Genomic DNA, 27,274 nt, shown 5'->3' with positions numbered 1-27,274 from the left:
AGAAAAGAGGACAGGCAAATCATTTATGTTCTGCACTATATATTCTAGATTATGGTGCCACTTCACATATACCAAAGTGTAGTAAGTCAAACACTATACTGGACATGCCATCTAAAAAGGATGCCCGGATTTCATTCATTTATTTATTTGTAGAATGGAAATCCTACAGTTTTCTAATAAACATGTATTAGAAATTCGGCTCAAATACCTTTCTTATAATACGCTCGTGTGAAGAAGGCATTATATGTCTGTGTGCTGTCCGTTAAAACAACAGACCGCACACTGACCTATGCAATTCAATGGGGCTATTCACACATCCGTGGTTTTTCAGGCAGCGTATATCCGTTATGTGAAACTCACGGCATGTCCTATTTTGCTCCGTTTTTGCGCACCACGTCGCCCATTCAAGTCAATAGGTGCGTGAAAGAGACTGACCGCCTGCGGGACAACATGTGTGTGCTATCCGTGTTTTTCACGCACCAATTGGTAAAGAAATGAGAAAAAAACCAGCACTGATGCCGACACGGAAAGCACACGGATACCACGTGGAACTGAAATGCATGAAATACGCTACGTTTTTTTGTGGATGCAAAACGGACACGTTTGTCTGAATAAGGCCTAAGAGTGAGATTGCCACTGTCTTAAAAAAAAAATGGTATAGCCCATATAATATTCCATAGTAATGCATCCATAGGATAACTGAATGGAATAAACACGGCGCCAGTCAGGTGACCCACCACACACACATCATGTGACCACTGGCATTCAGGTAACACTGTCTAGGTAGATAACAGGTGAATAATATATTATTGAGGAGCAGAAATGATAAAGTATTTCTACCTACAGCAGCTTCTCATCATGTCTGTCCGTGTCTGTGAGGAGCAGCTCTTACATTGTCACGCACAGTGAAGCCGTTGTTCATCATTATTCCACCATTAGACCTAGTCACTTAGCCCTCTATGTATCCTCTATGTGGCCCCAACACATGTATGTCATGTAACACTGCTACTATCTGAATGCTAGGGGTCACATGGTGTGTGTGTGGCGGGAGGGGGGGGGGTCACATGACGCCATGTTTAGTCATATTCAGTCAGCCCGTGGATACATTACACAGGACTAATCTGTGGATTATACCATTCTACTGTGACAGGGGCCTCATGTGTTATAAGAGAGGTATTTGAACAGAATTTCTAATACATTTATATTAGAAAACTAATTTCCTACTCTAAATGAACAAATTAAAAAAACTTGTAAGCGGACAACCCCTTTAAGTTTATAAAGACCTGTGTTGATACTAAGACTAAAATAAATTATAACTAGATATAACATAGTTTTATTCCTGACAAATATGATTTTTCTCTAAAAAGTTCTGTGAAAATGTACGGCAACATATCCATGGACATCAGCGGTCTCAGATAGACCTTGTATGGAGGACCTATTATTGTGGCAACCAGAGTTTAAAGGTCTTTGATTTTATTTTTTGTATGAAGCCGAAGATAAGAAACTGTACTTTTTTATATACATAAAAAAATGACATAAAAAAAAGTTGAGACCGTTCATAGTAAAGGTAAGTGACTACATTTTGAGACCCTGAATTGTTGCTTTATGTTTGCAATATAACAGGGGTCCTAAGCAATTATTTTTTTTTATATCTCTTGAAACATGGGCAATTGATCAGTAGCCCCAACATTATATGTTATAATAGAATATAGTTCCAAGAATTGTTCTTTCCTCTGGTGGCAAGAACATCCCCACTGTTTCCTTGAGCTGCACTGGCTGGACTCTACTCATCCCTGCTTGTCAACCAGGAAGGTGCCACCATCATCATGCCAGCAGAAAGGTGTGTTTACAAAAAGCCTCACTCCGCAAGCCATAGTACGTTTAGTCTGCATTACTATAATGGTCACAACCATTCATCTTTCCCATGCTTGCTTCATACTACATATATGGGATATAGGGAGATTTTAAGATCAAATTGTCCATTATAGGAGAGCTACTATAATGTCATCTCAATTATGGTGGTAATTACTATGGTTGTTATAAAATGTGCGCTAAAGGTTCTCGTAGAGGACAACTAGTCAATATTTGTCTGTTAACATAAGAATGTGTGCTAGTATGAGCCAGAACAAAATCAGAGCTGTGAAAGGCCACTTTCACATGGAAGTATTTGTAAGGCCCCCTGCACACGGCCGTAGCCATAATCCCGGTCCGTCACTACAGACAGTCATCCGCATTTGCAGACCGTGCTCCCATTATAAAGTATGGGAGCACAGTCCGTAAAATCAAAAAATAGGACATGTCCTGTTTTTTACGGATGTTTTCTACAGCCCAGACACCTTCCTGTAAATATACGGGAAGGTGTCTGTGGGCCGTATAAATGAATGGGACCGTATTTTGATTTACGGACCGTAATTGCGGACCAAAATGATGGTCATGTGCATGGGGCCTTAGCCAGAAGTGGAAGCTAAACCGAGAAGAAGTATAATGGAAAAAAATGTACCTCTTCAATGTCATGCCTCCTTCTCACGAAAATATTTTGGCCAGTAGATCCATAACTCCAAATGTCATGTCCATGAGGCAAAAGGACCAATCTGTCAGACAATGCCCACGTGCTAGTCTGCTGTTGACTTCCAGATAGTCACACGTAAACCTGTCAAACATGCACATTCTTTCGGCATACACCTGCACAAGAGAAACCTATGGGAATGTCACAGTATACAACACTTTTGTATATGTTTTTTTGGTGCACAAATGTATACGTCTGCCAAAAAAACATGGTGTGAACAGTGATTGAAAAATAGTGTAAAGGATAGTTTGAATATTGCCAGGCCTTCCCTGAGCTAAATGCCAATTTTAGATTAAATCAGGCCTGGAGAAATTTTAGCCAGGCGTTAAGAGCCAGCAACAACCTGCTGTAGGGCCAGGTCCGCACTGCAACGGGGGATGTACATGTGTTTTTTATGCAGTTGCCGTTATTGCAGCAAAAAGAGTGTGTATATACATGAGGCTTCACCGCTGTCCGTAATTGCTGCATCATTACTAGTCCAGCACTCCCCTTTACTTGCCTAGTACCCTCAATAGGCACAGCAGCCCTCACACTTCCCAAGTTCTTACAGCAGCCTCCACCCTCTTAGTCATCTCAGTAGGGCCACCTCCCCTTCCTCAAATGGTAAGAACTGTAAGCATACAGTAGTCACAGCAGGACTGCTGCCCTACCATACATGCTCACAGTTGTCACCGCAAGATTGGCACCCCCTCTGCTGCTGTGTACCATCTGTGCCCTGAGGAGCAGTCCCTGACAGCACATGCAGGATCAGGTGGAAGCAAGCAGCCGCCAAATGCAGGAAGCCAAACCCATCGTCAGAGCTGATTTTTTTTATTTTTTCTGGCAAGGTGTTATCCAGCCCTTGGGTTAAGCTAAATTCCAGAATAATTTGGGGAAAAAACTAGTTACTAGAGACGCACCACCAGACATATATCTTTTAAAGGCTGTAGTTGTTAGACAATGTATCCCAAATAGACCGTCTCAAATAACAATGCTGGAAGGAGAAAAGCCGCTCCATTTCAGCCCACATTATTTATCAGATCTTTCATTATTTAAAAAAAAACAAAAAACATTTAGATGAAAAATATCTTTATGGGCAAATTCACACGCGGCAGATTATCAGTGCAGAGTCTGGACTGAAAATCTGCAGCAGTTTCCAGTATAATACATGTGGATAAGGTTTTAAAAATCCCATCCACATCTAGCAGAAAAAAATCTCAGCGCAGAATTGAGGGCATGCTAAAAATTTGCTGACCCACAGCATATAAATTCTGTTGCAGATTTTCACCCTTTGCAGTGCATAGACCTAAATGGGTTTTCCCATAATTATTTATGATAAGAAGATAGAACTCGGCATCCCATAGAAATGAATGGTGTGGCAGTCGAGTATGTGCACTACCGCTCCGTTCCTATGTGGGCTCCCAGGAACTTTTTGCAACAAAATCTGCCATATGTAATCCACCCCTCTGTGCTTCTGTTTATCAATGTATAAATAATGTGAAAGTGTTGTAAAGCTGGTTGGGCATCATTAAACCCCTTCCCGCTTTGGCTACTTTTGACCTTCCTGACAGAGCCTCATTTTTCAAATCTGACATGTTTCACTTTGTGGTAATAACTTCGGAATTCTTTCACCTATCCAAGCAATTCTGAGATTGTTTTCTCGTGACACATTGGACTTTATGTTACTGGCAAAATTAGCTCGATACATTCAGTATTTAAATGTGAAAAACACCAAAATTTTGCGAACAATTGCAAAAATTGGCATTTTCCCCAAAATTTAAATGTATCTGCTTGTAAGACAGGCAGTTATACCACACAAAATTGTTGCTAATTAACATCCCTATATGTCTACTTTAGATTGGCATCGTTTTTTTTGAACATCCTTTTATTTTTCTAGGACGTTACAAGGCTTAGAACTTTAGCAGCAATTTCTAACGTTTTCAAAAAAAAATTCAAAAGGCTTTTTTTTCAGGGACCAGTTCAGTTGTGAAGTGGCTTTGAGGGCCTTATATATTAGAAGCCCCCAATAAGTCACCCCATTTTAAAAGCTGCACCACTCAAAGTATTAACAGCATTTAGAAAGTTTCTTAACCCTTTAGGCGTTTCACAAGAATTAAAGAAATGTAGAGGTGAAACTTACAAAAAAAATTTTTTGCAGAAATTTATTTTTAATCCATTTTTTTGTAACACAGAAGGTTTTACCAGAGAAATGCGACTAAATATTTATTGCCCAGATTCTGCAGTTTTAGGAAATATCCCACATGTGGCCCTAGTGTGGTAATGGACTGAAGCACCAGCCTCAGAAGCAAAGAAGCACCTAGTGGATTTTGGGGCCTTTTTTTTATTAGGATATATTTTAGGCACCATGTCAGGTTTGTAGAGCTCTTATGGTGCCAAAACAGTGCAAATTCCTATTTGGGAAACTACACACCTCAAGGAATTTATCTAGGGGTGTAGTGAGCATTTTGACCCCACAGTTTTTTGCAGAAATTATTGAAGTAGGCTGTGAAAATAAAAATCTACATTTTTTTCAAAGAAGGACTAAAGGACAAAAAGCACCACGACATTCGTAAAGCAATTTCTTTCGAGAAAAACAATACCCCACATGTCATAAATGGCTGTTTGGACACACGGCGGAGCTTAGAAGGGAAATAGCACCATTTGGCTTTTTGAGCTCAAATTTAAGAGGAATGGTTCGCGGAAACCATGTCGCATTTGCAAAGCACCTGAGGGGACAAAACAGTGCAACCTCCCCACAAGTGACCCCGTGAAAAGTAGGCCGTGAAAATTAAAATCTCCATTCTTTTCAAAGAAAAAGCACCACAACATTTGTAAAGCAATTTCTCCCGAGTAAAAAAAAATACCCCATATGTGGTAATAAACTGCTGTTTGGTCACTCAGTAGGGCTCAGAAGGGAAGGAGCGCCATTTAGCTTTTGGAATGGTTTCTGCGCGCCATGTCACATTTGCTGAGCCTCTGTAGTACTAGTTTAGTGGAAACACCCCAAAAGTGACTCCATTTGGGAAGCTACACCCCTTGAGGAATCATCTAGAAGTATAGTGTGAATTTTTACCCCAAAGGTTTTTTTGCTGAATTAATTAGAATTAAGCCATGGAAAAAAATTTTTTTTCCAATAATATGTAGTTAGAAATCAACATTTCATTTTTACAAGGAATAAAGAAGAAAAAGCCCCCCAACATTTGTAAAGCAATGTCTCCCGAGTATGGTAATACACCATATGTGATTATAAACTGCTGTTAACATACATGGGAGGGTTCACAAAACCCCTGATGTACCACAAACAGTGACCCCATTTTCGAAACTACACCCTAAAGGCATTTATCAAGGGGTGTAGTGAGAATTTAGAACCCACAGGTGTTTTTCAGAAATTAATACGCTGTGGATGATGCAAGGTGAAAATTGCAATTTTTCCCCTGATATGCCTATTCACCGCACAATATGGTGTGCCCAGCTCGTGCCACTGCAGAATCTTACCCCATAAATTGGTAAGCGGGTTCTCCCGGGTATGGTAATAACTTGTGGGCGTAAACTGCTGTTTGGGCACACTGTAGGGCTAAGATTTGAAGGAGCACTGTTTGGAGCATGGATTTTTCTTCATAGTAGTTTTGTTTGAGTATTAGGGTATGTTCACACGGCAAACGAAAAACGGGCGTAAAATACGGAGCTGTTTTTAAGGGAAAACAGCCTCTGATTTTCAGCCGTTTTTTATGCATTAAGCATTTCTTGATGTGTGTTTTACGGAAATTTTTGGACCTGTTTTTCTATTGACCCCATGAAAAACTGCTCAAGTAGTGACAAGCACTTCTTTTGGGACGTGGGAACGAAAAGCCGTTTTTCCCATTGAAATCAATGGGCAGATGTTTGGAGGCATTCTGCTTCCGTATTTTTAGACGTTTTTTCGGAGCGTTTACGGCCCGAAAAACAGCTGAAAATAAGCCGTGTGAACATATCCTTACTGGTATTTCAGTTTATAATGTGGGGGCTTATGTAATCTCTGCGGAGTACATCGGCATAATAAGAGGGTATAATAATGGGGTAAATAATACAATTATCCATAGATGTGTGTTACGCTGTGAAGCAATCAGTTATGCGCTTGCCGGTGTCGTACTGATAAACGGTTTCCTTTCTTATCCCCCTTTTGTAACGCACTCTGCACCTTTTGGGGTCTTTTTCTACTTTGTCGTTTGGGAAATTTTGCTGGGAAAGTGTTGCGCTGGTATAACACGGGCGCCCTCGCTTCCAGCGGATGTGCGATTTCCCTTCCTAGTTCCTAAATACCAGGGCCCTGAAACTGAAGGAATGTTCCCCTCCGGCCTGCACAGCGGGATGTTTTTTCATCACCTCATTACTAGTGCCATAACTTTTTGATTTTTCGGTTAATGGAGCTGTGTGCGGTCTCGTTTTTTGCGAGACGGGCTGTAGATTTTATTGGTATCATTTTGGGACACATACGACTTTTTGATCACTTTTTATTTAATTTTTTGGAAGAGGAAATTACCAAAAAACAATTCTGGAATAGTTTTTTATTGGGGGGTTTTTCGGCATTCACCATAAATTACATGTTAACTTAATTCTACGGGTCGATATGATTACGGCGATACCAAATTTCTATCGTTTTTTTTATATATTGCAGCTTTTGCACAATAAAATCACTTTTTAAAAAAATATCATTTGTTTTATGTGTCGCCATATTCGAAGACCCATAACTTTTTTTTCTTTTTGTGTGGACAAAGCAGTGTCAGGGATTATTTTTTCTGGACTGGTTGTCGTTTTTATTGGTACTGTTTTTGGAGTAAATGTGACTTTTTGATCACTTTTCATACAATTTTTTTGGGGTGAGAGGTTACCTAAAAACAGGGATTCTACCATTGTTTTGGCGGGACCTCATTGGCTTCCGTACAAGGCAGACACGGAGGCCGTTAATTGGCCTCCGGTTGCCATAGCAATGCAGCGATTGGGTTGCCGGTAGAGTGTAAAGCCCTCAGATGCTGCGCTCTCTATTGAGCGCAGCATCTGTGGGGTTAATCAGCCGGCTCGGAGAATAGCTCTGGTCCTGGCCGTTACAGGAGGGTGCCAGCTGTATAATAAAGCTGTCACTCCGCGGTGATGGTGCGGGCTCCGCTTCTGAGCCTGCACCATAACCGCGACATAACTGTACTGCAGTTTGCGGGTACACCTTCCCTACAGCACTGTGTATATACGGCGTATGTCAGGAAGGGGTTATTGGCCTAAGGCAATAGTTAAAAAATGCAATTCTTGTTTGTAGACCTACAGTGGAGGAAATAAGTATTTGATCCCTTGCTGATTTTGTAAGTTTGCCCACTGTCAAAGACATGAACAGTCTAGAATTTTTAGGCTAGGTTAATTTTACCAGTGAGAGATAGATTATATTTTAAAAAAAACTGAAAATCACATTGTCAAAATTATATATATTTATTTGCATTGTGCACAGAGAAATAAGTATTTGATCCCCTACCAACCATTAAGAGTTCAGCCTCCTCCAGACCAGTTACACGCTCCAAATCAACTTGGTGCCTGCATTATAGACAGCTGTCTTACATGGTCACCTGTATAAAAGACTCCTGTCCACAGACTCAATAAGTCTGACTCTAACCTCTACAACATGGGCAAGACCAAAGAGCTTTCTAAGGATGTCAGGGACAAGATCATAGACCCTACACAAGGCTGGAACGGGCTACAAAACCATAAGTAAGACGCTGGGTGAGAAGGAGACAACTGTTGGTGCAATAGTAAGAAAATGGATGACATACAAAATGACTGTCAATCGACATCGATCTGGGGCTCCATGCAAAATCTCACCTCGTGGGGTATCCTTGATCCTGAGGAAGGTGAGAGCTCAGCCGAAAACTACACGGGGGGAACTTGTTCATGATCTCAAGGCAGCTGGGACCACAGTCACCAAGAAAACCATTGGTAACACATTACGCCGTAATGGATTAAAATCCTGCAGTGCCTGCAAGGTCCCCCTGCTCAAGAAGGCACATGTACAGGCCAGTCTGAAGTTTGCAAATGAACATCTGGATGATTCTGAGAGTGATTGGGAGAAGGTGCTGTGGTCAGATGAGACTAAACTTGAGCTCTTTGGCATTAACTCAACTCGCCGTTTTTGGAGGAAGAGAAATGCTGCCTATGATCCAAAGAACACCGTCCCCACTGTCAAGCATGGAGGTGGAAACATTATGTTTTGGGGGTGTTTCTCTGCTAAGGGCACAGGACTACTTCACCGCATCAATGGGAGAATGGATGGAGCCATGTACCGTCAAATCCTGAGTGACAACCTCCTTCCCTCCACCAGGACATTAAGAATGGCTCGTGGCTGGGTCTTCCAGCAGGACAATCACCTGAAACATACAGCCAAGGCAACAAAGGAGTGGCTCAAAAAGAAGCACATTAAGGTCATAGAGTGGCCTAGCCAGTCTCCAGACCTTAATCCCATCAAACTTATGGAAGGAGCTGAAGATCCGAGTTGCCAAGCGACAGCCTCGAAATCTTAATGATTTACAGATGATCTGCAAAGAGGAGTGGGCCAAAATTCCATCTAACATGTGTGCAAACCTCATCATCAACTACTAAAAATGTCTGACTGCTGTGCTTGCCAACAAGGGTTTTGCCACCAAGTATTAAGTCTTGTTTGCCAAAGGGATCAAATACTTATTTCTCTGTGCACAATGCAAATAAATATATATAATTTTCACAATGTGATTTTATTTTTATTTTTTATATAATCTATCTCTCACTGGTAAAATTAACCTAGCCTAAAAATTCTAGACTGTTCATGTCTTTGACAGTGGGCAAACTTACAAAATCAGCAAGGGATCAAATACTTATTTCCTTCACTGTAAATGGGATGTCCAGCCCCTGAATACAGTTTTGAGGTGTAGATACCATATAGTTGTTTATGTCCGATCTGCCAGCTCGCCTCTGGGATTTTTTTCCTTGCTACCTCTGTTGGGATCTGTTCCTGTGGTGGTGTGGTTGGTTGTTTTTGTATTTTGTCTTTTTTTTTTGCGACTCTGCACCCAAAAATTTTCATAACGTCTATACATACCCTTAAAGGGGTTATCCAGTCCCAAAAAATTGATGGCCTATCCTCAATATTTGATCGGTCTGGGTCCGACTCCCAGGACCCCCGCTGATCAGCTGTTCGAAGGCGCCGTAGCACTCGTACAAGCGTTGATAACCCTTTCGTTCCTTATCTGCTCACATTGTAAATCGCCTACACACTTACATAGTTACATAGTTAGTACGGCTGAAAAAAGACACATGTCCATCAAGTTCAACCAAGGGATGGGAAAGGGAAAATAAAAAATGTCTACACATAGGAGCTAATATTTTTTTGTTCTAGGAAATTATCTAAGCCTTTTTTAAAGCTATCTACTGTCCCTGCTGTGACCAGCTCCTGCGGTAGACTATTCCATAGATTCACAGCTCTCACAGTAAAGAAGGCTTGACGCCTCCGCAGGTTGAACCTTTTTTTCTCCAGACGGAGGGAGTGGCCCCTTGTTTTTTGAGGGGGTTGTACATGGAACAGGATTTCACCATATTTTTTGTTTGTGCCATTTAATATATTTTATATAAATTAATCATGTCCCCCCTTAGTCGTCTTTTCTCAAGGCTAAATAGGTTTAATTCTTTTAATCTTTCCTCATAACTTTAGATTCTCCATGTTCGCTTCGCTGCTCTTCTTTTTATTTTTTCCAACTCCAGGGCATCCCTTCTATGAACTAAGTAAGTTGAATAATAGTGGTCCAGCACGGAACCCTGGGGTACACCACTTATAACCGGGGACCATTCAGAGTAGGAATCATTGACCACAACTCTCTGGATTCGGTCCTTGAGCCAATTCTCAATCCAATTACAAACTATACTATCTAAACCTATAGTCCTTAATTTACCTATTAGACGTCTGAGGGACAGTGTCAAATGCCTTTGCAAAGTCCAAAAACACTATATCCACAGCAGCCCCTCTGTCTAGGCTTCTGCTCACCTCTTCATTAAAAACAAATCAGGTTGGTTTGACAACTTCTGTCCTTAGTAAAATCGTGCTGGCTGTCACTTTATAATACAATTTTTTGTCACATAATCCTGTATATAGTCCCTCAATAGCCCCTCAAACATTTTTCCCACGATGGATCTTAAGCTTAATGGTCTATCATTACCCGGGGAAGACCTAGAGCCCTTTTTGAAAATAGGCACCACATTTGCCCTGCGCCAGTCCCTTGGCACTATACCAGTCACTAGAGAATCTCTAAATATTATGAAGAGGAGGACAGAAATAACTGAACTAAGCTCTTTAAGAACTCTAGGGTGTAACCCATCTGGTCCCGGGGCCTTGTGTACGTTTATTTAATTTAGCTTGGACCATATCTACATTCATCCAATTCAATATATCAATTGATATATTAACAGCACTGGCACCGGCTACATCAGCTGCTCTTTCTTCAGTTGTATATACAGAGCTGAAGAACCCATTTAGTAACTCTGCCTTCTCTTGATCCCTTGTGACCAACTCCCCATTACCACTATCTAGGGGTCCTACATGTTCAGACCTTGGCTTTTTTGCATTTATATACTTGAAGAATTTTTTAGGATTTGTTTTACTATCCTTGGCCACCTGCCTTTCATTTTGTATTTTTGCTGATTTTATTACATTTTTACAGATTTTATTAAGCTCTTTATAATTTACAATAGCTACAGCTGTACCCTCAGATTTGTATATTGCAAATGCCCTTTTTTTGTCATGTATTGCCCTTTTTACAGAAGGTGTAAGCCATGTGGGGTTTAATTTTAGTTGTTTATAATTGTTACCTATAGGAATACATTTTGCACTATAATTACCCAAAGTAGATTTGAAAATCTCCCATTTATCATTTGTACCATTATTTGACATTAGTTCTTCCCAGTCTATATCCTGAATTGCAGCCCTCATCCTGGGGAAATTGGCCTTCTTAAAATTAAGTGTCTTTGCCCTTCCAGCTTGTGTTTTTGTTTTTTACAGTATATGTAAAATATAACTATATTATGATCACTGTTACCGAGGTTTTCACGAACATTGACATTCCCAACAAGCTCTGCATTATTAGAAATGACCAGATCCAACAGAGCTTCACCTCTAGTCGGGTCTTCCACAAACTGGACCATAAAATTTTCCTGCAACAGGTTGAGGAAATGTCTCCCCTTTGCAGTTGAAGCCGAACCATGACCCCAATTAATATCCCGGTAATTAAAATCTCCCATTATCACTACAGTACCAGCCTGTGCAGCCCACTCCATCTGTTTATATATCTGACCTTCCAGCTCCTCAGTTATATTGGGGGGTCTATAGATTACACCAAAAGTAAATTTTTCAGTGTTTACCTCCCTTTGTAATTCCACCCACAAGGTTTCAACCTCCTCACAATCTTCACCCTCTAATGTCTCATTCACACTCCCCTTCATATCACTTCTCACATACAGATATACTCCACCTCCTTCATATCACTTCTCACATACAGACATACACCACCGCCTTTTCTATTCGCCCTGTCTTTCCGAAAAAGTGTAAAACCCTGTAGATTTACAGCCCAGTCGTGCGAAGAGTCTAGCCATATTTCAGCAACACCAACTATATCTATATTTTCCTCCAGTATCAAGGCCTCCAGCTCCCCCATTTTGCTTGCTGGACTTCTGGCATTTGTGAACATACACTTTAACTTGCATTTCAGTTTTTCACTGTCAGTATCAGTTATTTGACATTATTTGGGCATTTTTATTTTCACTGCTGTACAGCATTGAAGTGAATGGTAGAAGAATGGTAATACTGTGAACCGCCACTACAAGTGCATGAGCAGTAAAGGAAATGAAGGGGATTCAGTGCCTGAGGATAGACCATCAATTTTTAGCGATTGGACAGCCCCTTTAAATATTTGGGGTAGGGGGGTTTTGCTTGTACTACTGCAGATTTTCAGTAATTTTTTGCTGAATAGGTGTGAAGTAGATCTAATAGCTAGGGTTGTCACGATACCATAATTTGGCTTTCGATACCGATTTTGCGATTCTCAATACCAAAACGATACTTTGCCAACAATACTATGAAAAAAAAGTTACATTTTCTGATGTGAGGCACGTGGTGTGATGAATAATGAACCGCCATGTGCCTCATTTTAAGGCTGGATTCACACGAGGTCATTACGTCCGTAATTGACGGACCTAACTCAGTGCAGGGAGCCGGGCTCCTAGCATCATACTTATGTATGATGCTAGGAGTCCCTGCCTCGCTGCCGGACAACTGTCCCGTACTGAAAACATGATTACAGTACGGGACAGTTGTCCGGCAGCGAGGCAGGGACTCCTAGCATCGTACATAACTATGATGCTAGGAGCCCGGCTCCCTGCAGTGTGTTCGGTCCGGAACTTGCGGCCGAAATACGTCCATCAATTACGGACGTAATGACCTCGTATGAATCCAGCCTAATAGTAATTAACCCCATCATGTTCCTCATTGTTGTCATAATTAACAACATTGGGTTAATGTGTAAGGTACATAATGGGGTTAACTACTATTGATGAGAAGCACCTGGAGTTTTAAAATTCATAACACCTTGTGCCTCACATTAAGGCCTTATTCACACGGGCGCGCAAAAGGTCCGTGTGTCATCAGCTCATGGTGCGTGGCTGCCTGATTTTCGCGCAGCCGGCATCATTATGACACTCTGGTTTTATATTTACAAACAGAAAAGCACGTGCTTTTCTGTTTTCATTCATTCTTTTTACTACTGTTGAGCGATTCCATGTGCCGAGCGCGATTTGCACGCAAACACGGGCAAATATAGGACATGTCGTGAGTTTTACGCAGCGCTCATACGCTGCGTGAAATTCACTGACAGTCTGAACGGCACCATTCATTAACATAGGTCCGTGTGACGTGCGTGAAAATCGTGTGAATAAGGCCTAAGGGTATGTTCACATGAAAAATGGCCTTAAATACGGAGCTGTTTTCAAGGGAAAAGCGCCTCTTTTTTTCATCCCGTTTTTTGATGCGTTTTTTTTAGCTGTTTTTCTATTGACTCAATGAAAAACAGTTCCAAAAACGGCCTTAAAACATGCTCGATGCATAAAAACTGCTGAAAATCAGAGGCTGTTTTACCTTGAAAACAGCTCTGTATTTTATGGCCGTTTTTTGTTTGCCGTGTGAACCTAAGGTCAATGCCCCGAGCAAAAACCCAGCTGAATTTCCGCACGAGAGATCCAGATGGAAATTCTGCAGTGTTTACACTGTGGGTGGAGGTACCCTAAGGTCTTTTTCACACAGTGCAGATTTGCTGCAGACTTTGCATGCATTTTTTTATGCCAAAACCAAAATTGGATCCAGGAGAGCAGACCTACTAGTCCTTCTCAATGAATAAGAATATCATCAAAAAGTTATTTATTTCAGTAATTAAATTCAAAAAGTGAAACTCATATATTCTATAGATTCATTACACACAGAGTGATCTATTTCCAGCATTTTTGTTTTAATGTTGATGATTATGGTAACCGTTAATGAAAATCCAAAATTTAGTGTCTCAGAAAATTAGAATATTATATAAGCCCAATTTCAAAAATGTTTTTTTAAAACCGAAATGTTGGCCTACTGAAAAGTATGTCCAGTATATGCCCTCAATACTTGGTCGGGGCTCCTTTTGCATAAATTATTGCATCAATGCGGCGTGGCATGGGGGTGATCAGCCTGTGGCACTGCTATGGTGTTATGGAAGCCCAGGTTGCTTTGATAGCGGCCTTCAGCTCGTCTGCATTTTTGGGTCTGGTTTCTCATCTTCCTCTAGACCAGGGGTCTCAAACTCGGCCAGGTAAATGGGCCACATATAGAAAGAATTTGAAGTTGACAGGCCGCATTACTTTCAAATTTGATAGAATACAAAATTGTTAATCAATTAGTTATTTGAACTACTATAATAATACTACATTACTATAATAATAATACTACATTACTATAACAATTCTACATTACTATAATACTACATTACTATAATAATAATACTACATTACTATAACAATTCTACATTACTATAATACTACATTACTATAACAGTACTACATTACTATAATACTACATTACTATAATACTACATTACTATAACCATACTACATTACTATAACAGTACTACATTACTATAATACTACTACATTACTATAACAATACTACATTACTATAATACTACATTACTATAATACTACCGTGTTTCCCCGAAAGTAAGACAGTGTCTTACTTTCTTTTTATCCCCAAAAGCCCCACTATGTCTTACTTTCGGGGTATGTCTTACATTGGCAAAAAAATATTTTTTTTTTTTTTTATTTTTTTTTTCACAAACTTTATTTAACTGTTTTACATTTTTTTTTTTTAGTCCCACCAGGGGACTTCACTATGCGATGTGCCGATCGCATATATAATGCTTTGGTATACTTAGTATACCGAAGCATTATTGCCTGTCAGTGTAAAACTGACAGGCAACCTATTAGGTCATGCCTCCGGCATCGCCTAACAGGCAGATGCTGAAGGCAGACCTGGGGGTCTTTGTTAGACCCCCGGCTGTCATGGAAACCCGACGGCGACCCGCGATTTGTTTGCGGGGGCGCCGATCGGGTGACAGAGGGAGCTCCCCCCTCTGTCAAACACATTAAATGCCGCTGTCACTATTGACAGCGGCATTTAATGGGTTAAACTGCCGGAATCGGCGCGCGCTTCGATTCCGGCAGTTGCAGCAGGAGCCAGGCTGTGTATAACAGCCGTGCTCCTGCCGCTGATCGCGTGGGTACAGTCTCAGTACCCGCGCGATCACAGGACGGATATATCCGTCCTCCTGCGCGAACTAGCAGCTGCTGAGGACGGATATATCCGTCCTTCGGCGTTAAGTGGGAGTGGAAGTGGGCAGGAGGCGGCAATACCCCCGTGTTTCCCCGAAAGTAAGACATATGTCTTACTTTCGGGGTACGGCTTATATTAGCCGACCCCCCTGAAACCCCCGATACGTCTTACAATCGGGGGTGTCTTACTATCGGGGAAACACGGTACTACATTACTATAATACTACATTACTATAATACTACTACATTACTATAATACTACATTACTATAACAATTCTACATTACTATAATACTACATTACTATAATACTACATTACTATAACAGTACTACATTACTATAATACTACATTACTATAATACTACATTACTATAACCATACTACATTACTATAACAGTACTACATTACTATAATACTACTACATTACTATAACAATACTACATTACTATAATACTACATTACTATAATACTACATTACTATAATACTACTACATTACTATAATACTACTACATTACTATAATACTACTACATTACTATAATACTACATTACTATAACAGTACTACATTACTATAATACTACATTACTATAATAATAATAATACTACATTACTATAACAGTACTACATTACTATAATACTACATTACTATAATACTACATTACTATAACAGTACTACATTACTATAATACTACATTACTATAATACTACATTACTATAATAATAATAATACTACATTACTATAACAGTACTACATTACTATAATACTACATTACTATAATAATAATAATACTACATTACTATAACAGTACTACATTACTATAATACTACATTGCTATAATAATAATAATACTACATTACTATAACAGTACTACATTACTATAATACTACATTACTATAATACTACATTACTATAATAATAATAATACTACATTACTATAACAGTACTACATTACTATAATACTATAATACTACATTACTATAATAATAATAATACTACATTACTATAACCGTACTACATTACTATAATACTACATTACTATAATACTACATTACTATAATACTACATTACTATAATACTACATTACTATAATAATAATACTACATTACTATAATACTACATTACTATAATACTACATTACTATAACCGTACTACATTACTATAACAGTACTACATTACTATAATACTACATTACTATAATACTACATTACTATAACAATACTACATTACTATAACAGTACTACATTACTATAATACTACATTACTATAATACTACATTACTATAATAATAATACTACATTACTATAACAATTCTACATTACTATAATACTACATTACTATAATAATAATACTACATTACTATAACAATTCTACATTACTATAATACTACATTACTATAATACTACATTACTATAACCATACTACATTACTATAATACTACATTACTATAACAGTACTACATTACTATAATACTACATTACTATAATACTACATTACTATAACCATACTACATTACTATAACAGTACTACATTACTATAACATTACTATAATACTACTACATTACTATAATACTACTACATTACTATAATACTACTACATTACTATAATACTACATTACTATAATACTACATTACTATAACAGTACTACATTACTATAATACTACATTACTATAATAATAATAATACTACATTACTATAACAGTACTACATTACTATAATACTACATTGCAATAATACTACATTACTATAATAATAATACTACATTACTATAACAATTCTACATTACTATAATACTACATTACTATAATACTACATTACTATAACCATACTACATTACTATAACAGTACTACATTACTATAATACTACATTACTATAATACTACATTACTATAATAATAATAATACTACATTACTATAACAGTACTACATTACTATAATACTACATTACTATAACAATTCTACATTACTATAATACTACATTACTATAATACTACATTACTATAACCATACTACATTACTATAACAGTACTACATTACTATAATACTACATTACTATAATACTACATTACTATAATAATAATAATACTACATTACTATAACAATACTACATTACTATAACAGTACTACATTACTATAACAGTACTACATTACTATAACAATACTACATTACTATAACAATACTACATTACTATAATACTACATTACTATAATACTACATTACTATAATAATAATAATACTACATTACTATAACAGTACTACATTACTATAATACTACATTGCAATAATACTACATTACTATAATACTACATTACTATAATAATAATACTACATTACTATAACAATTCTACATTACTATAGTAATACATAACTATAACACTACTATAAAACTACATTGCAATAATACTACATTACTAAAAGGCCTGATTCAGACGAACGTGGCGTTTTTGCGCACGCAAAACACGCAGCATTTTGCCTGCGCAAAAGCCAGTTACCTGCTCCGTGAGGCAGCATCATATGATGCGCGGCTGCGTGATTTTCGCGCAGTCGCCATCATTATGACACTCCATTCGGATGTTTGTAAACAGAAAAGCACGTGGTGCTTTTCTGTTTACATTCATCCTTTTGACAGCTGTTGCGCGAAACAGGCAGTTCGCCCGGAAGTGCTTCCGTGCGACCTGCGTGGTTTTCACGCACCCATTGACTTCAATGGGTGCGTGATGTGCGAAATACGCTGAGATATTGAACATGTCGCGCTTTTTACGCAGCGGACAAACGCTGCGCAAAAAGCACGTACTGTCTGTACTGCCCCATAGACTTCTATTGGTCCATGCGTGCCGCGTGAAAACCCAACGGCCTGCACGGACGCAATTCACGTACTACATTACTATAATACTACATTACTATAATACTACATTACTATAATAATAATAATACTACATTACTATAACAGTACTACATTACTATAATACTACATTACTATAATACTACATTGCTATAATAATAATAATACTACATTACTATAACAGTACTACATTACTATAATACTACATTACTATAATAATAATAATACTACATTACTATAACAGTACTACATTACTATAATACTACATTACTATAATACTACATTGCAATAATACTACATTACTATAATACTACATTACTATAATAATAATACTACATTACTATAACAATTCTACATTACTATAATACTACATTACTATAATACTACATTACTATAACCGTACTACATTACTATAATACTACATTACTATAATACTACATTACTATAATAATACTACATTACTATAACAATACTACATTACTATAACAGTACTACATTACTATAATACTACATTACTATAATACTACATTACTATAATAATAATACTACATTACTATAACAATTCTACATTACTATAATACTACATTACTATAATAATAATACTACATTACTATAACAATTCTACATTACTATAATACTACATTACTATAACCATACTACATTACTATAATACTACATTACTATAACAGTACTACATTACTATAATACTACATTACTATAACCATACTACATTACTATAACCATACTACATTACTATAACAGTACTACATTACTATAATACTACTACATTACTATAACATTACTATAATACTACTACATTACTATAATACTACTACATTACTATAATACTACATTACTATAATACTACATTACTATAACAGTACTACATTACTATAATACTACTACATTACTATAATACTACATTACTATAATACTACATTACTATAATAATAATAATACTACATTACTATAACAGTACTACATTACTATAATACTACATTGCAATAATACTACATTACTATAATAATAATACTACATTACTATAACAATTCTACATTACTATAATACTACATTACTATAATACTACATTACTATAACCATACTACATTACTATAACAGTACTACATTACTATAATACTACATTACTATAATACTACATTACTATAATAATAATAATACTACATTACTATAACAATACTACATTACTATAACAGTACTACATTACTATAACAGTACTACATTACTATAACAATACTACATTACTATAATACTACATTACTATAACAGTACTACATTACTATAATACTACATTACTATAACCATACTACATTACTATAACCATACTACATTACTATAACAGTACTACATTACTATAATACTACTACATTACTATAACATTACTATAATACTACTACATTACTATAATACTACTACATTACTATAATACTACATTACTATAATACTACATTACTATAACAGTACTACATTACTATAATACTACTACATTACTATAATACTACATTACTATAATACTACATTACTATAATAATAATAATACTACATTACTATAACAGTACTACATTACTATAATACTACATTGCAATAATACTACATTACTATAATAATAATACTACATTACTATAACAATTCTACATTACTATAATACTACATTACTATAATACTACATTACTATAACCATACTACATTACTATAACAGTACTACATTACTATAATACTACATTACTATAATACTACATTACTATAATAATAATAATACTACATTACTATAACAATACTACATTACTATAACAGTACTACATTACTATAATACTACATTACTATAACAATACTACATTACTATAATACTACATTACTATAATACTACATTACTATAATAATAATAATACTACATTACTATAACAGTACTACATTACTATAATACTACATTGCAATAATACTACATTACTATAATACTACATTACTATAATAATAATACTACATTACTATAACAATTCTACATTACTATAGTAATACATAACTATAACACTACTATAAAACTACATTGCAATAATACTACATTACTAAAAGGCCTGATTCAGACGAACGTGGCGTTTTTGCGCACGCAAAACACGCAGCATTTTGCCTGCGCAAAAGCCACTTACCTGCTCCGTGAGGCAGCATCATATGATGCGCGGCTGCGTGATTTTCGCGCAGTCGCCATCATTATGACACTCCATTCGGATGTTTGTAAACAGAAAAGCACGTGGTGCTTTTCTGTTTACATTCATCCTTTTGACAGCTGTTGCGCGAAACAGGCAGTTCGCCCGGAAGTGCTTCCGTGCGACCTGCGTGGTTTTCACGCACCCATTGACTTCAATGGGTGCGTGATGTGCGAAATACGCTGAGATATTGAACATGTCGCGCTTTTTACGCAGCGGACAAACGCTGCGCAAAAAGCACGTACTGTCTGTACTGCCCCATAGACTTCTATTGGTCCATGCGTGCCGCGTGAAAACCCAACGGCCTGCACGGACGCAATTCACGTTCGTGTGAATCTGCCCTAACAAGAATACTACATTACTATAATAGCGCAAGGTTTAAACTTAACGGAAATGTGCAAGATTTCTCCACATGCTTATTTTAACAATCCAGTTTTGCCGTTTAAGTGACGCTAAATGCAGTCCGGCGGCTTAGTTGGCAGCGTTTGGCAGACACAAATGTCAAGGTTAGGTAGCCGCTTTTTAGGTGCCACAGTGCCCTTTGTAGATACTACCAAAGTGCCCTCTGTAGATAATGCCACACTTCCCTAGATAATGCCACAGTGTCCTCTGTAGATACTGCCACACACCCACCCGTAGATAATTCCACAGGGCCCTCGGCAGATGCTGCCACAGTGCCCTCGGCAGATGCTGACACACACACACACACACACACCACCCCCCCCCCATATATGGACAGAGATGTCAGAGGCAACCCCAGAGCTGGAGTCCCGGGCAGAGCGCTAGTAGCGCTCCTACTGGGACTCCAGCTGTGCTCCTGACATCACTGTCCAGCTCTGGGGAAGCCCTAGACATCATGTTCATAGGTGGACAGCGATGTCAGGGGATTCCACAGAGTTCCGGAGCAGAGCCTATGCTAGCGGCTCTGTGCCATGTGGGCCGCAAACGACAGCCTCAGGGGCTGCATGCTGCCCGCGGGCTGCATTCTTGAGACCCCTGCTCTGCTCCAGACAATACCCCACAGATTCTCTATAGGGTTTAGGTCAGGTCAGTTTGTTGGCCAATCAAGCGCAGTGATACTGTGGTTATTAAACCAGGTTTTGGTAGTGTGTGCAGGTGCCAAGTCCTGCTGGAAAATGAAATCCGCATTTCCATAAAGCTTGTCAGCAGATTTCCTGGTAGACGCTGCGCTGACTCTGATCTTGATATAACACAGGACCAACACCAGCAGATGACATGGCCCCCAAACCATCACTGACTGTGGAAACTTCACACTGGACCGCAAGCAACTTGGATTGATGCCTCTCCACTCTTCCTCCACACTCTGGGACCTTCATTTCCAAATGAAATGCAAAATTTACTTTCACCTGAAAACAGGACTATGGTCCACTGTGTTATATCAAGTCCAGAGTCAGCGCAGCCGTCTACCAGGAAATTTTCGAGCACTTCATGCTTCCCTCTGCTGACAAGCTTTATGGAGATGCTGATTTCATTTTCCAGCAGGACTTGGCACCTGCCCACACTGCCAAAAGTACCAATACCAGGTGTAATAACCACAGTATCACTGTGCATGATTGGCCAGCAAACTCACCTGAACTAAACCCCATAGGGAATCTATAGGGTATTGTCAAGAGGAAGATGAGACACCAGACCCAACAATGAAGACGAGCTGAAGGCCGCTATCAAAGCAACCTGGGCTTCCATAACACCTCAGCAGTGCCACAGGCTGATCGCCTCCATGCCACGCCGCATTGATAACACCTCAGCAGTGCCACAGGCTGATCACCTCCATGCCACGCCGCATTGATGCAGTAATTCATGCAAAAGGAGCCCCGACCAAGTATTGAGGGCATATACTGGACATACTTTTCAGTAGGCCAACATTTCGGTATTAAAAATTTTTTTTTAAATTGGGCTTATATGATATTCTTATTTTCTGAGAGACTAAATTTTGGATTTTCATTAACGGTTACCATAATCATCAACATTAAAATAAAAAAATGCTGGAAATAGATCACTCTGTGTGTAATGAATCTATAGAATATATGAGTTTCACTTTTTGAATTGCATTACTGAAATTAACTTTTTGATCTAATTCATTGAGAAGTACTAGTATAAGGCCTTCCTTTATATATTCTGTTAAGGTTTCGTTCCTGGTTTTCGCTTAAAAAAAAACATGGAATATCTGCAGTGTGAACAAGGCCTTATAGTGCAAAAAGGAGAGGAAAAAGTAGACACACCGCACATCATAGGGCTATTCAGTTTAGGTCAGCAGCCAATGTTCCCTTAGCCTGCTTTTCCATATTGGAGACCGTCTATGATTATTATTTCTAGGAAGGGAAGAAATAGGGGATATTCACTGGTGCTTCCCAAATTTTAGGGATCGTGTAATTAGATGTCGGAGCAGTTGCGCATTTGATGCAGATCTCGCCCTTCATCCTTGATGAGAATCGGTGACAAATCCATGACTTGTGAACTCAGCCTAAGGCCTGATTCAGACGAGAGTATTATATGTCGGTGTGCTGTCCGTAAAAAAAAAAAACAGACCGCTCATGGACCCATGCAATTTAATGGGGCTATTCATACGTTCGTGTTTTTTCATGCAGTGTGTGTCCGTTGCGTGAAACTCACTGCTTGTCCTATTTTGGTCTGTTTTTGCGGACCACGTCGCCCATTGAAGTCAATGGGTGTGTGAAAAACACGGACTGAACACGGACGATATCTGTGTGCTGTCTGTGTTTTTCACGCACCAATTGCTAAAGAAATGAGAGAAAAAGAAAAACAGGAACACTGGTGCCACATGGAAAGCACACTGATATCACACGGAACGGAAACGCATGAAATACAGACATTTGCAGATGCAAAACACACGTTAGTCTGAATCAGGCCTAAGGGTGCTTCTATAATGCATACACTTCAGCTACTTCTCGCTGCCACGACTTGCGTTACAGGTCCATCAGTCCCTGTCCTCAATGGGGCTCTAAATGCTCCCATGGTGTCCATTCAGACATTGCATTTGAGGTGCGGTTAAAAGCTCATTTTTATTTTTTTACTGTGACCACATTGAAAAACGCACTTAATCTTGGTAAAAATGCATGCAGTGTTCGGATGCAGTTTTTTTAATGCGGTTTTAACTGAAACAACTGCATGGACCCCAAAACTTCTCTGAAATTGAATTACAGGGGCTGTACAATCTGTGGGAAGTGGCAGCGAATATCCCATTTCTTTCCTTCCATGAAACACAAATCACTTTGATATCCACACAGCGTGCATTCACTTGTGTAGAGTCATGTAGTAAAAGAGACAGTACTAGTGTACACTATTGTGCAGTGTCTGTATTTCTGTTTTTTTATCTTCAAAGATGGACATAACGTTTCCTGCCAGTCACCCAAACAGGATGACACCTGCTCAGTACTGGAAAGTTACTCTCATCACCTCTTACTGTAATAGATGTATTTGTCCTGCCGCACTCACTGGAGACGTCTGATGCCGCCACTTCAGACTATTACTTCATCCCATTGACCGTAGGCCGAGACGCTCTCCTGCTGGTGCCTAATAGTACATATTGGCAGAGTTTACTGAATGGAGGAGGCGGGCAGAAGCATGCCCTATCATTTACACATACCTGCCCTCTCCATACAAGCCCCGCTGGGAGTAAAGGAAACCCAGGAGGAAAATGTATTCTTTATTTAGGCTGTAGGCCTACGAAATGCTGTAAAATCCTGTCACTATTTCAGTGTTTTCCCATTGGGGAAAAAGTTTGAACTGGCATTGTAACCATTGCAAAAAAATCAAATGATATCATTTTTATTTTATTTTTTATACGGCAATATTTTACTGCGGCTCAAGGATGGCGTCATAGAGCCTTCGTCTTACATGGCATTTGGTAGTGCACCAGTCACTGTCAAACTACAGCATTGACCCAACCTCAATGTTTCCTTCTGTGCGATGTTTGCAAGGAATAGCGAAACACTAAGGTTGCAGCAATCCGATGATGTGTGACCAAATGTCGCCATGTAGTCCCCGGCCTAAATGATTGTAGTGGGGAGGACATTGTGGTGGACTATCATTACTGTGCAATTCTAATGAAGTGCTGGCCAACCGGCCACATTATGCCTCCAGCAGAGGGCTGCACATTATATACGAGGGGACTATGTCCCCGATTTACATCCGAGATGGCTGCCCTCTGTTCTGTCACATAGAGCAGTGTATGTGTGCGCGGAGTTGTGTAATGTTAACACTGAAGAGTTGTGGTAATGTAGTGCCATAGTGGTCGGAGCTACCCTTTGGTAAATGGTGGGCTGAGGGCACTGCTACATGGCGCTTATAGAGGGCTCCTTTTTATGGCTGCCAATAAAGGCAAAAGAGAATCACAAGGCCTCCTTCACACACAAAATTTGTGGCGTTTTTAAACTGCATCAAATATGCTTCTAAATACACAAGTGTGTTTATGCCATTTCTTGTGACTGTTTTCATTTATTGCTATATGCGTTTTATGGCGTTTTTGAAGTGCGATAGAGAAATCTATGGGAAAAATGAATGAAAAAGACCATAGCCCGAGCATGCGGCACTTTGAGAGAAAAAAAAAACCAGACACTGACCCCGAAAGGCCGAAGACCAAACTGCTGCGTATGTAGGTTTCCTCATACTTTATTAGAGACTGGCAGCAGTGTTCCTGGGTAATTCAGTAAAGTCTATAGGTGGTACACCTTCCTAACGTGGGGGATGAACGGTCAGGGTGTCCGAGTACACAGGAATGCTGGCATAGTTGTCCATAAGGTATGTCCAAATGAAACCTTATGGCATTCCCACAGAATCGGCTCTGGGACCTGAACCCTGCGGGCGACTGATCCAGGTGGAGAATGCATGGAGCTCTTTATTCCTCTGGGGGTTATGGGAACAGCAGAGCCCACTTACATAGGTGACCCCCTATTCTGGAGATAGGTGCAGTCCCACCTCTAGGACCTGCACCTATCAGATAGATAATTATGGATGCCCGAAATGTTTAAATTGGGAATACCCCTTTAAATGTCTAAACTTCATTGGCAAAGGGGAGAACGTTGCTATGGGATACGGTGGCTGCTGGCAGTATTGTGGGGTAGCAGGTTTTCTAGATTTGTGACGGTGGAGATGATGCCCTCTCAGAAAGGGGGGGGGGGTACTTGTATGTAACCAGGCAGTGGCCGGGTACTTGTACAGTACGTGTAACGTAAGCGGCCTGCTGTGCTCAGCTCCTTCCTTCCCCCACCCCGGCCCCTGGGAGCCTTCCTCCTCCGCCCTCTCTCCTCCCCGCACGCAGGACTGCTGGGTAATCATCAAGATGGCTGCAGAGCATGTTTAGTGTGGCTCTCCCGCCGGACACTGAACAAGCATAGGCATCGCCGACAAGAGACTGGGCTTCAGCTGCGCCGCTCCGATCGCTCCACATTTACTGTCTTCTTTCCTTCTCTCTTCTCCTCCCCGATCCCTGTCTTTCCCTTCCCTCACCCCATTATATTCGACCTCCAGAGGATCCTTTCCGCCCACTTCTCCCCCTCCCCCCTTTCCTTTTCAGCCGGCTTCCAGGGAAATGTTATCAGAAAACAAAGACTGGTAAGGGGATTCTGGATGGGAATGCTGCGCCCGCGTTACATCCGCTCTCCGGGTTTGTGCTGCGGAGGGTGGGGGAGAGGTGCCCTTTGTTGGGTATAGCCGCCCTTTGTTGGGTATAGCCATGTGATGAGCAGCAGGGGGTTGGATGCGCCGCTGCCGCAGTATGTGTGTGTCTCCGGCGGTGCTGCGAGTGGCTGGGAGGAGGGGACGGATGTGCGCAGACGATCGGCGGGATCATTGAAGCCTGCGTGTGCCCGCGCGTGACACGATTGTACTGTATATACGTGGGTGTAAGGGGCTGCCGGAACGTGTGACGGGACATCGTGTAGACATGGCCTGCAGGCAGCCGGAGGTGCGAGGATCGTCTACAGGCCTTGCCGTAGGGAAAACTGCCACCTGGCGTTCAGTAGTCGCACGATGGTCAAGTGTCAATACCTGTTGGTTCCTTGGAAATGCCGGGCAGAGTTCTTAGGCCTCAGTCTGTGGACATCCTGAATATTGAGAGCTCCTTGTTACTGTATGTAGTATCCCTAGTAACCACGCTACATCAATCTGTTACAGTGTGCCAGAGAGAGAGGACACGGTCATGGATACAGTGGAAAGTCTTACAGAGGGTGAGGTCCAAGAGACGGCTCCATCCCAACCCCAGGAAGAGAACTGTGAAACCAATGAGAAGAAAGAGGTAAGAGTGGGTATCTGGCACAGTCTGATCACTGGGGGGCCCATCTGTTATTAAAGAAGGGGGGGCCACATGTATAGGATCTCCCACCTCATGTGTATCCATATTACAGCCGTTATTCCTGTCCGTAGGTTTGGAGCCACTAAACCACCAGCCGCCATTATACAGCTGGCGTTTAATGTTCCAAACCGGCTTCCCCCCCCCCCCCCCGTGAAAGAGGGACATTTCAGTAATAATAAAAACTTAGGGAGAGGAGCCAAACGGTGTGTGAATCTGAGGACCGTACACCTGGCTTCTCAGCACATGCACGATGTACGGTCCCTGGCTTCATGTGCCCGAAGCCGCTCCCGGACTGATCTCCGTGACACGTTATTTTACAAACTATTGCTGAAACATCTGGCTCTGACGTGGGCAGAAACTGCTGGTGGATCAGTGCCTCCGAGCCTACTGACAGGTTCCCTTTAACGCTGGCATAGATAGATAGATATATCTCTAAGGACAATAAGCTTCTAT

At 39.7% G+C, this 27,274-nt stretch overlaps 1 protein-coding gene across 4 annotated transcripts in view; it reads left to right on the top strand.

The window, feature by feature from the left end:
- The window catches only part of ACIN1 (apoptotic chromatin condensation inducer 1), a 138,852-nt gene that overhangs the window by 99,555 nt on the left and 12,023 nt on the right, over positions 1-27,274 (top strand). For all 4 annotated transcript variants that reach the window (XM_075828936.1, XM_075828935.1, XM_075828938.1 and 1 more), the window contains one exon: positions 26,644-26,764. In XM_075828936.1, the coding sequence (XP_075685051.1) occupies positions 26,644-26,764 (121 nt within the window). The remainder of the gene's footprint in view (positions 1-26,643; positions 26,765-27,274) is intronic.

Source organism: Rhinoderma darwinii, chromosome 1 (assembly GCF_050947455.1).
Source record: "Rhinoderma darwinii isolate aRhiDar2 chromosome 1, aRhiDar2.hap1, whole genome shotgun sequence".
NCBI lineage: Eukaryota > Metazoa > Chordata > Amphibia > Anura > Rhinodermatidae > Rhinoderma > Rhinoderma darwinii.
Note: the sequence above shows the minus strand (reverse complement) of the source record. Positions and strands in the feature narration are given on the sequence as shown.